Consider the following 14,163-nt stretch of genomic DNA (forward strand, 5'->3'; position numbering starts at 1 on the left):
ATCGATTTTAAATGCTTTCACACATTGAATTACCCAATGTAGTGAATACAGTCAAAGTCAAAAGAGCAAAATCAAAAGAAACGGGATATACATATGAAGCCCGGTAAATAAGGCAGAGTGCGTTAGTTTATCAAAGTTCATTAGAGCGATTGCTAGCTGACATTAGTATTACGCTTAATAGCTTTCAGTTTAGAAGCTGAATTAAGTATGATTTAAGAATCTAACTGAAACTACACCACAAATTAGAACCCTCTTTGACACCAAAAAAACAGCAAAAAATCAGTCAATTTCTATCTCTTCTTTTTTTTCTGCTTCAATCACAATGTGCATCAAGCGCGTCAGCGGCGGATATTTTCTGCAATTTGCCGGCTATGTTTCAGAAATTAAGTCTGTAAGATAAGCTAACAGAAGGGTCCGAGAGCCGAGTGGATAATGCTTCATTCTGTAACGCCCTAGGGCTGGTGTTCGAACACCTCCTTGCACGTAATTTTTGGCACCCATAACAATTCTCAAAAATTGATTTGATTCTCGTCCACATTAGCTTTTGTTACAGACCACTGTGAAAATAACTGGCTTTGAAAATTTCGTGGAGTGGCTTTGAAAATAACTGACTTTGTTTTAGTTTTAAGGTTAATTTATTAATTCAGGGTATTTTCTTTAAGCCCTTGTAACTGATGCTTGAATGGTACAATTTTTCAGTTTCTTTGAAGCCCTCTACCTTTGAAAAAGGGAAAATTTTAGACTTGCTACTGAACATATTTTAATGTATCGGATTAAGTCAAAGTATTGGCTCTACTTCATAGTTGATTATATACTTTTCCTCCTACAGTTGGCCTTAACAGAACAGGGCTTAAGATATTTGGCTGCGGGTTCGACAGTTGTTTGTGGCCATTTGTGTGTTCCGGAAAATAGATATTGGGACCTATTTCGGAACTTATTGAAGATAGATATTGCAGCTTATTTGAAAACATCAATACGAATTGCAGGCTTCAGAAGTTGGCTTCTTTTTTGTGAACTTATAGTCGAAGTAACGTCTAAACGATGTTCTCTTGTTTAAGGTTCTGTTGGTCAAATCATTCGAGACGTTTCTGGAGCCATACTGGGTCATCTTCCCCCGAGTTGACGGGAATTGCAAACTTCGCAGCTTGCAAGTGGCTATCGATATGCAGAACAAAATAATGCATGGCGAGGAAAGAAAGTTGCTCAGAAATATACCAAAGGTATAACATATTTTTTAATTGCTCTCAACCGAAGATTGTATCAATTATAGTAGTCCTGCTGGGCCTTTTTCAAAAGATTTTTCGTAATACCGACTGTTTGCCTGATAGCTTTTTTCGTCTGACTATTTGTCTTCTTGCCCTCAAAAACGGGCTGAACACGTACAGGCTTTAACTCGCTGAGCAGTTCTCTTAGAAGAGCTTATACCTTACTAGTCTTTAAGTATGCGATTGACCGTGTTGAAGAGACATAAATTAATTATGCGGAGGACGGTTTAAGTAGCCCAATAGGATCGAAGGCAAAAATGCACGGAAATACTACGGATAGTCGTGCTTTATTATGTAGAGAACGGGAAGCTTCCCAAGCTTTGTAATAAAGCACGACTATTCGTACTATCCCTACTGGGTAAAATCTAGAGAACAAGTGAACTACCTTTCGAGGCTTTTCAGTTTTCATCGCTGCGGCTGACTATTGAAAAGCCCGCAGGATAATTGAATTTTTCGCTAAATTTTTTCAATTAGATTGAGGAACTGAAAAGGTTACATAGTAGTCCGTCTTACAAAAAAGTCCGGGTCTTTCCCATTATAGCCCCCCAGCTTAGTGGTCAGATAACCTATAGCGCCCTCAATAATGGTAATTATACCATAATGGGGGCTATAATTTCATGGGGGGGGCTGTAATGGGAAAGACCCAAAAGTCCATCTTGTGAGAACTCAAGGTGATTTGTTTGTTATAATGGGTTAAGGTCTACGAAGACAACGCTGTTGTTTTCTGGTAAATGTCAGCTAGCTTTGCATTTTGAAATTCGTTGGAAACTGAATCCATCCCTTAAAATCTTTTCAAAATTTATGGAGGAAAAATTGAGTTACTTGTGTTCCCTTGGTTATTTAAGATGGAACATTTCCTACGCGAAGCAAATCTGGTGGTCATTCCCCTTGTTTACCTTCTAATTCATCTTGAGATCATTTTAGCTCGTGTTTGTGGCCTGTGAGCTGCTTAAGAAGTTAGCTGGTGTTACATCTCATTTTGATGATGAAAGAATGAAGGGCGAAGTTAGTAATGAGTTCCCGCCTGAATTGAAACAAATTATTGATCTTTACTTCGACAAAAGACAAACAATTTGGCTGAAGAACAATGCAGATGCGGTCGGTGGAAGCCAGTTGCGGAATCCTTATGTGAAAGGCAGAAAGAGTGGACAAGGTGAGAGGAGTTGCGATGACCGGACTGACTTAAGTTTGGACAAAGCAACTGATTTGAAAACTTCAGAAGAGGAAAATCGAGGCTTGTCTAATTTGTCAGAAGACATTGACAAGGATCAAGATATGCGGCTGGATGACGAGCAAGAGAAGTCCCACGAGTTTGTATATCCAATTGAGAAGGTAATGAACGCAGACTCGGACAGAAAAATGAGAAGTCTCATGAATCGAAGAGACTCAAATGGCTCTATTGGAGGATCAAATGTTATGCTTCCGAGTGGCTCCAAATCGTTTTCTATCGGTCATTTTGATGCAACTGATGACACTTATGCATTCAGTGATTCAACATTACTTCGAACTGATAACTCACGAAAAAACGTTTCAATGATACATGGGACTAGAGCTATCGACAAGGCACAGAAAATGTCTGGAACTGTTTCAATAATCGATTGTGTCTTGTGTGATGATGCCAATCTGATGCAATTTGTGCGTTCTCTTGAGGAGGAGATTAATGTTGCTCCTAGTTGTTGGAATTTATTGATGAGGCAAACTGACGCACGAGTTGTGGCTCTGCTCCTGTGGGACTGGTAAGCTATTTACTTGCTCTTAAGCAAAATATTATCTTAAAATATCTCAATTAAAGAAAAATCTCAAACACCAGCCGAAATTTAGGTAACAAAATTTGAAACCGATTTTGAAACCGAGTTTAACTTTTATTTGCAATATGTAATTTCTTTGCTCTCGAACAAAGTTTGAACCAATAATTAATAACTTGTGTCATGTTTAATACAAATTTTTGCTCGACCGTGTTTTAGAATGTCCTTTTGCTCGCTTTAAGAATTTAACTTCGAAACGGGACGAACTGCTAAAGACAGAGGGTATTAAGTCTTTAAGCAGCCGTCTTGGAGCTTTTTTGAGCCCCAAGTTTTCGGTCAAAGTCTCGTTCGAGTGCCGTTCGTCTGAATGTAGCCGGTTATGTTCAATGTGTCAAGTCAATAATATTGGCAGGTTGAAATTTTTAGTTGTTACTCAGCATTTGTTAAGTTTTACGTTCTGGTGGGTTTCGTTCGTTGTTGTTAATTGCTCTCAAACGAAGTTTGTAGCTATTATATTAGTCCTGTCGGTCTTTTTACGACTCGAAGAGGAGTATTGGTTTTACGGTTTTTTTTTACCGGAAGTACTATTCGTTCAGAAGATGTTTTGACCTGCAAGCGAAAGTGAGTAAAATTGCCGTATGAACTAAATTTTTCTGAGCGAGAGAAGTTATTCGATCATGTGCTGCGTTTAGTGAATGACTTTTTGACTTTAAAAAGTAGTTTTTGACTGAATGGCGCATATAGATAACCGTTTTTAGTCGTATTTTCGACCAAGTGGCCCAGTTTTTTTTTTGCTTGTAATTGTTTTTTGTAGAAATCACTTTATTCGATGCTATATTGAAATGTAAACCTCGGAAATTGATTCCACAGCGTTTTGCAGAGCCTGAAAAAGCGTTTGAAGTTCAAAATTGGCAATATTTCTTGATTTTTTTAGTTAATTTTTTGCTTTTTTTTAGTAATTTCTTCATTTTTGGATCTTTCAGCCGTCTTTTTGTCAAAAACCAGTTAATATAGCAACCTCATTTTGATAATTTATATACTCAACGCCTCTTTCTACCTCGATGTAATTTTGTTTTTATAAAATTATACATATGCTAATCCGATTTGGGTACTTTTTCTCCATTTTTTCTCAGTTTTGTTTGTATTTTGATTTTAATTTCTAAAAAATTTTGTCTTTTTGTGCAACATCAGGGACTTTATGTTCGTTTCAAAACAAATTCAATCATTTTTTGACGTTAAGTTTTCGAGAAACAGTTAAAAAATTTTTCCATAAATGAAGTCTCAAAAATTTGTTGATTTTTTTGCAAAATATTTTTTATGTTTGAATTCTGTATTTTTTGTGCTGTTCAAGAGGGTGGATCTTTGTCTCAGATGACTCGTTGTCTTTTCTATGTCTCGGATGCTGAACAATGAAATGTATTCGTTTTTCTTGTTTTTTTTATATTGACTTAACTTTCAAAAATCAAGAATGTCTTTCTGTTATGGTGTTCCTTAAATTGTGTCCATATTCTTCACATTCTAGATTGTATCATTCTAGTTTTCTCCTGGCACCTACATTGATATTCGTTATATTGATTTTTTCAGTTGTTATAAAATTGAACGATTTCAGCTTTTTACATTTTCATCATTTCTTTGGTTTGCAATTGATTTCGTTCAAAATAAGGCAGTACTGAGAGTTTGCTAGAAAATCTTTTCCAAAATTTCCATTTTTGGTTTCTTTTGCAATTTTCTTCATGCCTTGGCTTTATTTTTAAACCTTTATTTGCCTTTGATTATTATTCTGCTGCTTATGTGTTTTCTATGATTCATTTAATTTTTGAATAAGTAGGAAATCATGTTGTCTAGAATATATACATCAAGGAAGAAGTATATCTTGTTCTTGTCCTATTTGCAGTGATTAGAAATCTTTTTGTAGTGGCTTTCTGAATCTTAAATTTGAGCATTCTATTTTTGAAAAATTTAACTTATTTTCTAAGATTATTATCTGCCGTTTGCTATTGCGATCTTTTTGAGATTAGAATCATGGTTTATTTGAGGGCAATTGATAGCCCTGTCGTGTTTTTACCATCTAGCCCTATCAGTTTTTTTACCATTCTAATTAGTTCTGACTTTTTTAACTTTATCAAACGTTTTCAATATAAATTTTAGCTGCCTTTTGTTTCTTGGTGAAAGCGATTTAAATTTCACCAATTCAGACCTGGGGAGGTAATGAGTTAATGGTTTAATAAAAAAGGTATTGGCTTCAGCTGCATTTACGTTATTTTGTGAAATTTTGATGCTTCGAGCCGCTTCCGGAATTCTTCTGGCTATGTTTTTTATGCGATTTTTTGCTTGACCGATTTTTTGTCTGACGCTTTTGACTTCGTTCTCAAAAACGGGATAAACAGGTATCGCCCAGCGGGTATTAAGTGCTATATGAGCCTTTCAGATGTTTTGGAGACTTATACTTATGGTGTGAAGGGCGGTCCTTAGAGTTTGAAGACCCCCCCCCCCCCCCCTCCTCCTCTATTGCCACCACCCCTCCCACCGCGCTGTTGCCCCCCACCCCAATGTTGTCCCCCCGTCCCCTCACTCCTCATCAGCCCCATCCCCCCACCCCCCCCCCCCCCGTGCACTTATTTTTCATTATCCACGTCTTTCCAGACGCAGGGGCCAGAAAACGTCCTGAAGGGTTTAATAATCAGTTAATGAAAAAATTATTTTGGCCATGGAATAGATTTCAATTTTTAATATGACAAATTCTACCAATTTTTTTTTGTAAAACCAGTTGTCGAGCCTCAGAAGCCGTGGAACCTCCTCCAAGATTTGACAATATTTTACTGTTTGGTTTCTAAATGTTATGGAATGTTTTTCAAGTTTTCGACACCACGAGTTTTAGCTTTTTGTTTTTACAAAACTTGCAATTTTTAGACATTTTTTGTATTTAATCAGGGTTTTCAACAGAAAATCTCCGTTAGTGTTTGAGAATCAATTTCTGGAAATTGTTTTTTTGCCATGGATTAATTTTCAACTTTTATTATCACAAATTTTAGCAGTTTTTATGCAACTTGCAATTTTCAAGTTTTTCTTGAAATTTTTGTCAATTTTTAGGTTTCTCCAGCCTCAGGAGCAAATAACCTCCTCAAAGGTTTAATGATAGTTCACTGCATAGCTTCTAGATGCAATGGAATGTTTTTCAAGATTTTAATATCGGCAATTTCAAAAAATATATTCGCAAATTTTTCAAGTTTTGAATCTTTTTGAGTTTTTTTTTCATTTTTTCCGGCACCGGGGTCCTAAGAACGTCACCCAAGATTAATGATAAACTATCGCATAGCTTCTAGATTTAATGGAATGGTTATTAATATTTTAATGACTCCAGCTTAAGCAATTTTTTTTTGATAAATTTTCATTTTTCAATTTTTTGGAAAATTATCGTGTTCCAAGATTATAGATCTTTGTGAGCCAGTGAAACTATTTGAAGCTTAAAATAGGGTTACTTGACAGTCTCTTGAGACAATGAAATGGTTTGAAAATTGATTTTGATGAAATGATTTTACTATCTTCAATTTTAGCAAGATTTTGTTAAAATTTGCGATTGTTTTCAAAATTTTGAATATTTTTGTCCTTTTCTGAGTTAAACAATCATTACTGGCGAATGAAGTTTTTCAAGTCTTGCAGTTGGGTTACTTGATATAACTCCAGAGACAAAAATAGCTTCAAACATTTTCACTGCGAAATCTGGAAGCTTAAAGCTTGTATCTACTAACAAGGCTAGAAAAGTTGCAGCGTCGAATCAAGCTAAAGATAGCCTCACTAAACCGTGGCTAGCTAATGATAAAGCCAACTGCTCGCCGGTTTTTTTAGAGCAATTCGCCCGATATTAGTCGGTTATGTTTTTGTTTTTTGCACATGATTTTTCAAGATCTGTCCACACATGATTTAAGTCAAATTGGAGTAATAATTTCATCCACGCCGAGACAAGAAGTGGAGCGAAAAAGCGAGTGGTCTAGCGGCGTGAATTTTGCACATCTCACTCAAACGAAGTTTAGCAATTATATTATTCTTGTTGGACTTCTTTCTGCGATTTTTTTGCTTGAACGATTTTCCGTCTGACCCGTTTGACTTTTCGTCCCAAAACACGGGATAAACAGGTAGCGTCTAGTGGGCATTAGGTTTCTTGGTGGCGTTTTAGGCTTGACGCCCTTAGCCGCGTTTTGTGGTTCTACACTAGTGCCTAGTGTGGTGAAGCTACTGGGAAGGCCGTAGTTTTATGTGTAAAGGTCATTTATTACAATTCAATGAGTTTGAATTGTATTTGGACGCTGTCTTTTTTATGAGTCGAAGACGAGTATTGGTGGGGCGTCTTTTTTTCGGTAATTTATTGGAGCGTATTTGAAAGTGAAAGTGAAATGCGCGAAGAAAGTCTTTAGGTCATAATGCTAAAGTGAAGAGGGAGGGATTTTCTGTTCATGTCGCTTACGTAAGAGAGCGAGAATAGTAGATGTGAAATCCCATGGAGCAAAATTTTTTGATCACATAATGCTTATTCAAAGCAGTTTTTTTGGTTTTAGCTCCCACTTTTACCGTGAATGGTATTTCCCTCAATTATCGTAGTGTGTAGTAGTGCGTTTGGGAGCATTTTTGGCCATCAAGTGCGAATATTTTACCATTTTGCTTTGTTTTAAATTTTTGCAACAATGTTTTTTCAATTCTGGATGGCAGATGTGAGTTATCTGTTTGAAATCACTTGTTCAACCACTTTTTATTGCCTCTAAATTTTATTGGTTTTAGTTTCGAGATGGTTTTGTTCATGCGAGTCGAGTAAATTTGAGCCAATTTTTCCATTTTTTGTGGTTGTTTAATTTTTTTTTGCCCCCTTTTTCATTTCATGGTTCTCGCTGTAAATTTTACTCAATTCCTAATTAAGAGCTAATATTTTTTGCTACTATGACGCGGCACTTGAAATGCTAGACAGTGCCCTTTTGTTGAAACAAATTATACAAATTTTATTTTCTAATGGTTTTTAAAATTGTTTTTCAATACTTCTCTGCAAAGTATTGAGTGGTTGACCGATCTAGCATAGTTTGCAATTAAAAACTTTCTCCCATTTTTTTCATCGTTTTGTAAAAATTTTGTTTGCGTTTTACAGAGAATATTATTTTTTGATTTTGTTCTTCGTTATCAGCTTTCCCGTTCCTCGCTTTTTTTTCTTAATGAACTCTTTACATTGGCTGTCAATTGGTACTATTTTTCTTGGATCATTTTGTATTGCAAGGTCCTTTTCCAACATTTTCTTAGTATTCGCATATAAAATTAAATCTATCGGATGCCTGATCAGTTTTTGTCAGTTAATTTTCTTAGAGAATTTTTCCTGTTGTTGTTTGAAAGTGTTTAGTAAAATCAAGGTGATAAGAGATGCATGAGGTCAGTGAAGATGTTGAGTTTTGCTTTTCAAGTCGTTTCCTGAATTCTTCAGGCTATGTTTTTTGAGATCTCTTCTAACATTTTCGCGGTTTTCAAAGTCAAATTGGTGGGGTGATGTTGATCACGCCAGAGCAGGAAATTGAGCAAAAAAGAGTGGTTCTGTAGCGTGAATTTCCCTCCAATTTTAAAGTTGGTTGAGAAATTGGTTTTGAAACAAGTTTTTAGTTTTGAGAGCTAATTTTTCGCATGCGTCAAATTTACTTGACATCTTCTTTTACTGTTTCGAATTTTTTCATCGGAATTATTTTAGCAGTGGTTTTCAAATTTGTTTCCAAGAAAATTCAGGGTCTAGTTTTTTTTGCTTTTGTCAATAAATTTTCTTTGAATTGTTTCAGGACTTGTACTGCTGTTTAAATGCTCTCAAACGAAATTTGTAGACTTTTTTGTGATTTATCGCTTAACCAATTTTTTGGTTGACCCATTTGACTTTTCGTCCTCAAAATTAGAATAATTAGGTAGCGCTCGGAGGGCATTGAAGTCTCATAGAGCCCTAAGCTTTACTATTCAAGAATAGAATTCACCAAAACTGTTTGAAGGAGACAATTCATGGTGGGAAGGGCGGTTCTTAATCTTAAAAGTTCGACCCTGCCCCAATTACCCACTCTCTCCCAACATTCCCATTTTCCACTCTCCAACTGTCGATTTGAATCAACCCCCCCCCCCACACACACACACACACAAAACGGTCACCCCTTAATGCTAGCATCCCTAAGCCCCAGCTGGCTACTACCGAAGCCAACCGCTCGCTGGTCGTTTGAGAGCAATTCGCCCGACTTAAGTGGGTTAGGTTTTGAAATTGTATGGAGCTCAGTGTTGAAAATCAAAAGAAAAATTTTATATCTCTTTGACAATTCAGCTCTCCTTGTTTTTTTAACGTCATTATTTTACATTGCTGTTCTAAAAGACGATCGTGACTTTTTTTCTGGCTGTGTGTTTTCCGACACGTGATATCCACAAATGCGTCCTGATGGAGAGCAATCAAATGGAAACCAATATCGCTTTTTTCCCTCACTATCTCACCATAGTCGGGTTGTAAATTTGACGCCCTCACACGATTACGCACCATGCGTTCACAACTTCGAGACGTGGTTTTGGGTATTAGTGGGTTATACAAATATATCTAATCAAAGGGAGATGTAATTTGCAATGGTTTGGTCATAATACATGGACCTCTTTCAGGTTTGATCAACTGGAATTTCCTGTACTGTCAACAGCGGATCTCGAGTGTCTTTATCATGACAGTGACCTAATAGACTTCTGTTCACAAAGTGAAGTTGGGATTGGTGCAGCACAGCTCCAGCAACGACTTCGACGAACCCTGAGAGCTGAAAAAGCGGATACTCTTTTCATCATTCTTCGAACAATGGCCGAATTGTCTTCAAACATTGGCGACTTTAACGCTTTAGCAAATCGTGCCCTGACAGCTTTTACACATGCTTCATCGAGTATTTCAATATCTTCCAGCAGAAGCCCCACTCGCAATAAAACTTTGTGGTTGAATTGCACTACCCTCATCAGTTCATTCTACAAATTTTTCAAAGTTGATAATGTAAGTGATGAAACTGATAAGAATTTTGTTTCATCTTCTGATGAGGAACATGGAGATTTATTTAATACCAGATAGTTGAGGTTTCAAATCGGCGCAATCGTTACTGTTGAATTTTCTGTTTCAGCTTTGAAGGTTTGAGATTTTGTGTTTACATTAAGTGTGTTCACATTTTAGATCATTATTCGAACTTTCCCTTGTTTTATCTCTACAAAATACATCTTATTTTATTTGGTACAAATATATGAGATTTGAACTGATTTAATATAACAAATATATGAGATTTGGTGTCCTGTTTTTTCACCCCTATTCTTTTAACCCCCTATATTTTAACCCCGATTTTTTAACCCCTACATCATTTAACCCCTATATTGTTTCACCCCGATTTTAAGCTTCCTATAATTGAGGATAATTAAGCCTCAATTATTTCTATTTTAACTAATGGAGATTAAAATCGGGGTGATATGACTGAGGTGTGAACATGCTTTTCACACCTCAATCATTTCACCCCGATTTTAATCTGTAAATTCATGGATCATAATTGTCAGGGACATAGAGCAAACGACACAATAGTTTAATGCAAAACTATAACAATTAGCGAATTAGTTATCTCAACTAATCCTTAATGGGGCAATTAAAAGCAATTGAAAACTGGATGTAACTCAAGAACATTTCTTGTTTTATTGCATTTTGAATTCAGCATGATAACTGCCGACTTTGAGTTTACTATTTCTTCAAAAAACAAAGAAATATTAGTTGTAGAGGGGCATGAGTTTTATGTTAAAAGATTAAATAAGTTTACCACTGCCTGGAATTGCTCAAAATATCAAAGTTACAAGTGCCGCGTTTCCGCTTTAACAAAAGATGACCAACTCATTCGCGTGAACGGTGAGCACAATAATAGTGCTTCGATTGGAAAGCCGGCCACACGAAAAGTTATAAATCGAGGAAATAACGAATGTGGCGGATCAGCAGAATTTGGATAGCTTCGTTATTGAGAAAATAGACGAGCTTTGTTTATATTTCCAAACAAATTATATCAAGTGTCCACTATTAAACCGTCCTGCCACATTCCCCCCACAAATATGGAATCAAAGAGACGCAGCCATTGAGGGAATTGCCAGAACAACCAATGCTGTTGAGGGCTGGCATTATGGGATACAAGCCTTATTCAGCGGATCCCATCCCGGAATTTCGAAACTTTTGACTAATTTACAAAAAGACGCTGCGGTGCAAAAATTAAACTTTTTGAATGCCTCATCCGGTCACAAATTCCCAAAGAAGAAGAAGTATGAGAATTTGAAAGGGAAAGTGCAAAACTTGATGCAAATTTACAGGGATGAAACTGATATCCATTTTTTCAGGGCTATTGCCAGTTTGACTTAGTTGTGTATTTATCGTGTATTTTATTATGTTTGTTTTTGTGTTAATTTAAATTCGAAATCCATCTTAATATTTTTGAGTTGGCGCCCTCCTTGCGTCCTCACGGAGTTACGTCGAAGCCTCATATCGTGACTCATTAGGGAATTTGATCCCGGGCGTTAACCCTATGATGGGACCCCTAATTGGGAACACAGTTTTGCAACATTTAGATATGAAGCTTGCACAGCGTAGCTGCTAGCAAAAATATCAATCTGGATTTCATTGGAAATTCTGTTAAATACACGGTTGAATTTTGTTTTGAATTGCTAATTTATGCCTGCTCAGAAAGTACGTTTTCAAATTTAGCTTTCATCCTTTCATTTGAAAAGTACCCGTTTTTCCGTCTTCTAGACTAGGACAGTTTTTGAACTTTTTTGATTCAAATCAAAGTGCAACATAAAAGAGGTCAGACTTGTCAAGTGTTCTTTTTCGATCAAAGGCATTGTTCTAAAAAGCAGTCTCGTCATTATTCTTTGATTTGAAACAAACGCAAGCTGTTCAATGCCGCACTCTTGAAGGTCAGTAGTTTTGTGTTATTTAAGTCCTTTGAACTTTAGCTTTGCTAATTGTTCTTTTGGATGCCGAAATAGATAAAAGATTTCGGTGTTAAACCGATTTCGGGGTGAATAAATTGCGGGGTTAAATGACTGAGGGGTGATTATATACGGGGTTAAATTATAGGGGGTTAAATAAATCGGGGTGAAAAGAAGTAGAACCATGAGATTTAACTTGATATTTATTAGTAGCCTAATTTAGAAGGTGTCATTGTTTTAACTGGTTCTCATTTGAATATAAAATCGCTCAACTAATTATTTGAATTAACTAACTGAGCTAACTTAAAAGTCGCTTTTCTACTGAGTACTAATTGATACTTTTTCGGGTTACATGAAATTTTACCCAATGCCAATATATACAATAAACCATGAATACCTATTAGTTTAGTTCCCTTTAATCCTTCGGTTCTAAAATCCGATTACAAGTTAACAGTTCGTTCTACAACCGTGGTTTATGAAAACTAATGGGGCAAATTTTCTCATGTTCCTAGTGATGTCAAGTCTCGCGACTTGTCCGTGGTGATTTTAGAATTAAAAAACGTGTAGTGGACACAACTATGGTAGGATACAATTAGGCTAATTAATTTTTCAATAACCATAAGTTTTTAAACCGAATATTAAGTATATTTTGGCTCTGGCTCTGGAATTATTGCCCCAGAAACGCAGTTGTGTATGAATGGTAATACTTCGAATTTGGACAGTACGTTTTAAGTACAGTACGTTTTAATTATGAGCAGATTTGTTTTTTGAGGTTTTGCACTGTAGTGATGTACTATGTTAGTGTTCCGATGTTGAGTTTCGTTCTGTGTACCAATGCATTATCACTTGAGTGTCATCCTAGAACCCGTCATTGTCCCTCTCTCCATCATCCCCATTTGAACCTACTTTTCTGTTCACTACACAGCTTTCATTAGTTATCATATCAACAATCACTCTTTGTTGTTCTGTAAATACTGTAAATATGTTATATAGCTAAATTTGTTGTTTTCCACATCTTTTATTTATTTCCGGAATTTACTTTGTTCCACTTGTACTCTTGCATATATCGACACTTACTCGTTTAAAAAGTCCATGTTGATTGAGAGGAGTTTCAATGACAATTTGAGACAAAAAATGCCCCCTTCACCACATTCATCGCTCATAAATAGTTTCAACGCAAATCTTACATATTTAAACGAAAAAGATTAAATAATGATAACTCGAATAGTTTCAAACCAGCCGGGGCGGTTATATAATTGGGCAACTGCGCTAAGTAATGTGCTTTTGGCAATGATGTTCCTACCTTTTTCATCCGCACGCCTTGCTCTCTTCCGTAATACATAATATGACAGATGGAAAACTTGCAACAAATCATTTCACATTTTGAAATTTATGGCATAGGGAACAAAGACAAGAGTGAGAGGTAGCAGAACTTGCTCCCATGTTATTGCACGAGCAGAGACAAAAAGATTACGCGAAAATTCAGCATTACCTCATAGAAAGTTTTTGGGACAGAGAAAGAGTTGAGATTAGTTCGGATTAAATATCATGCATCACTAAAAGTTGGCACAGACCAGACATGTGCGCCATTGCGAAACAACAAAAAACTTGGAGCGTTTTTAAACGAATGACACAGCATATGTAAGATTTTAGCTTCAATTTTGAAGAAGTTTGCTTATTTTTGAAATAATAATGCAGATCATAATATTTGGCGTTTATGCTGTTTCGTTTCTCTAACCTTATCGATGCTGCATCCTCCAACAAAAGTTCATAGTCGTAAGAAACAAATCAACGCGTAATGTTACAAACAATATCTAGCAAGGCAAAATGAGAACAAATTGTTTAGCACCAACAATAAGGGATTCTGACATTTTGAAAAAGAAAACGCGAAAAGTTTGGGAACGAGAAGAGAAATACCTCTAAAGTTTTTCCAAAGATAGGTAGCGAGATTGATTTCATTGTTGATTCGAACTGAAAAAAAAACAACGCTTAGTTATGCACCAAGATACCAGTAATTTACATCAGCCGGTCGTTAAAAAACGTTCAGAATACAAACAGCAGAAAATTGAAAAATTTCGTTTTTACGTTGACGAGCTGGCTTTTTATGGAAAAAATTACTTTCACTGTAACTACTCAAATTTGTCATGTCAGTTTTGGTATATTGGGTTTTTGTACTCAAAAAGTAT

The 14,163-nt window shown here is 36.1% G+C and overlaps 2 protein-coding genes across 2 annotated transcripts in view; both read left to right on the top strand.

Moving 5' to 3' along the window:
* The window catches only part of LOC142334979 (uncharacterized), a 35,352-nt gene extending 25,235 nt beyond the window's left edge, over window positions 1-10,117 (top strand). The window contains exons 2-4 of the mRNA XM_075383307.1: window positions 1,059-1,220; window positions 2,190-3,001; window positions 9,656-10,117. Of these exons, the coding sequence (XP_075239422.1) occupies window positions 1,059-1,220; window positions 2,190-3,001; window positions 9,656-10,100 (1,419 nt within the window). The 3' untranslated portion in view covers window positions 10,101-10,117. The remainder of the gene's footprint in view (window positions 1-1,058; window positions 1,221-2,189; window positions 3,002-9,655) is intronic.
* The window catches only part of LOC142334654 (heterogeneous nuclear ribonucleoprotein K-like), a 335,604-nt gene that overhangs the window by 212,445 nt on the left and 108,996 nt on the right, over window positions 1-14,163 (top strand). The window lies entirely within an intron of this gene.

The sequence above is a fragment of the Convolutriloba macropyga genome, chromosome 2 (genome assembly GCF_964194025.1).
Source record: "Convolutriloba macropyga chromosome 2, txConMacr16.3, whole genome shotgun sequence".
Lineage (NCBI taxonomy): Eukaryota > Metazoa > Xenacoelomorpha > Acoela > Convolutidae > Convolutriloba > Convolutriloba macropyga.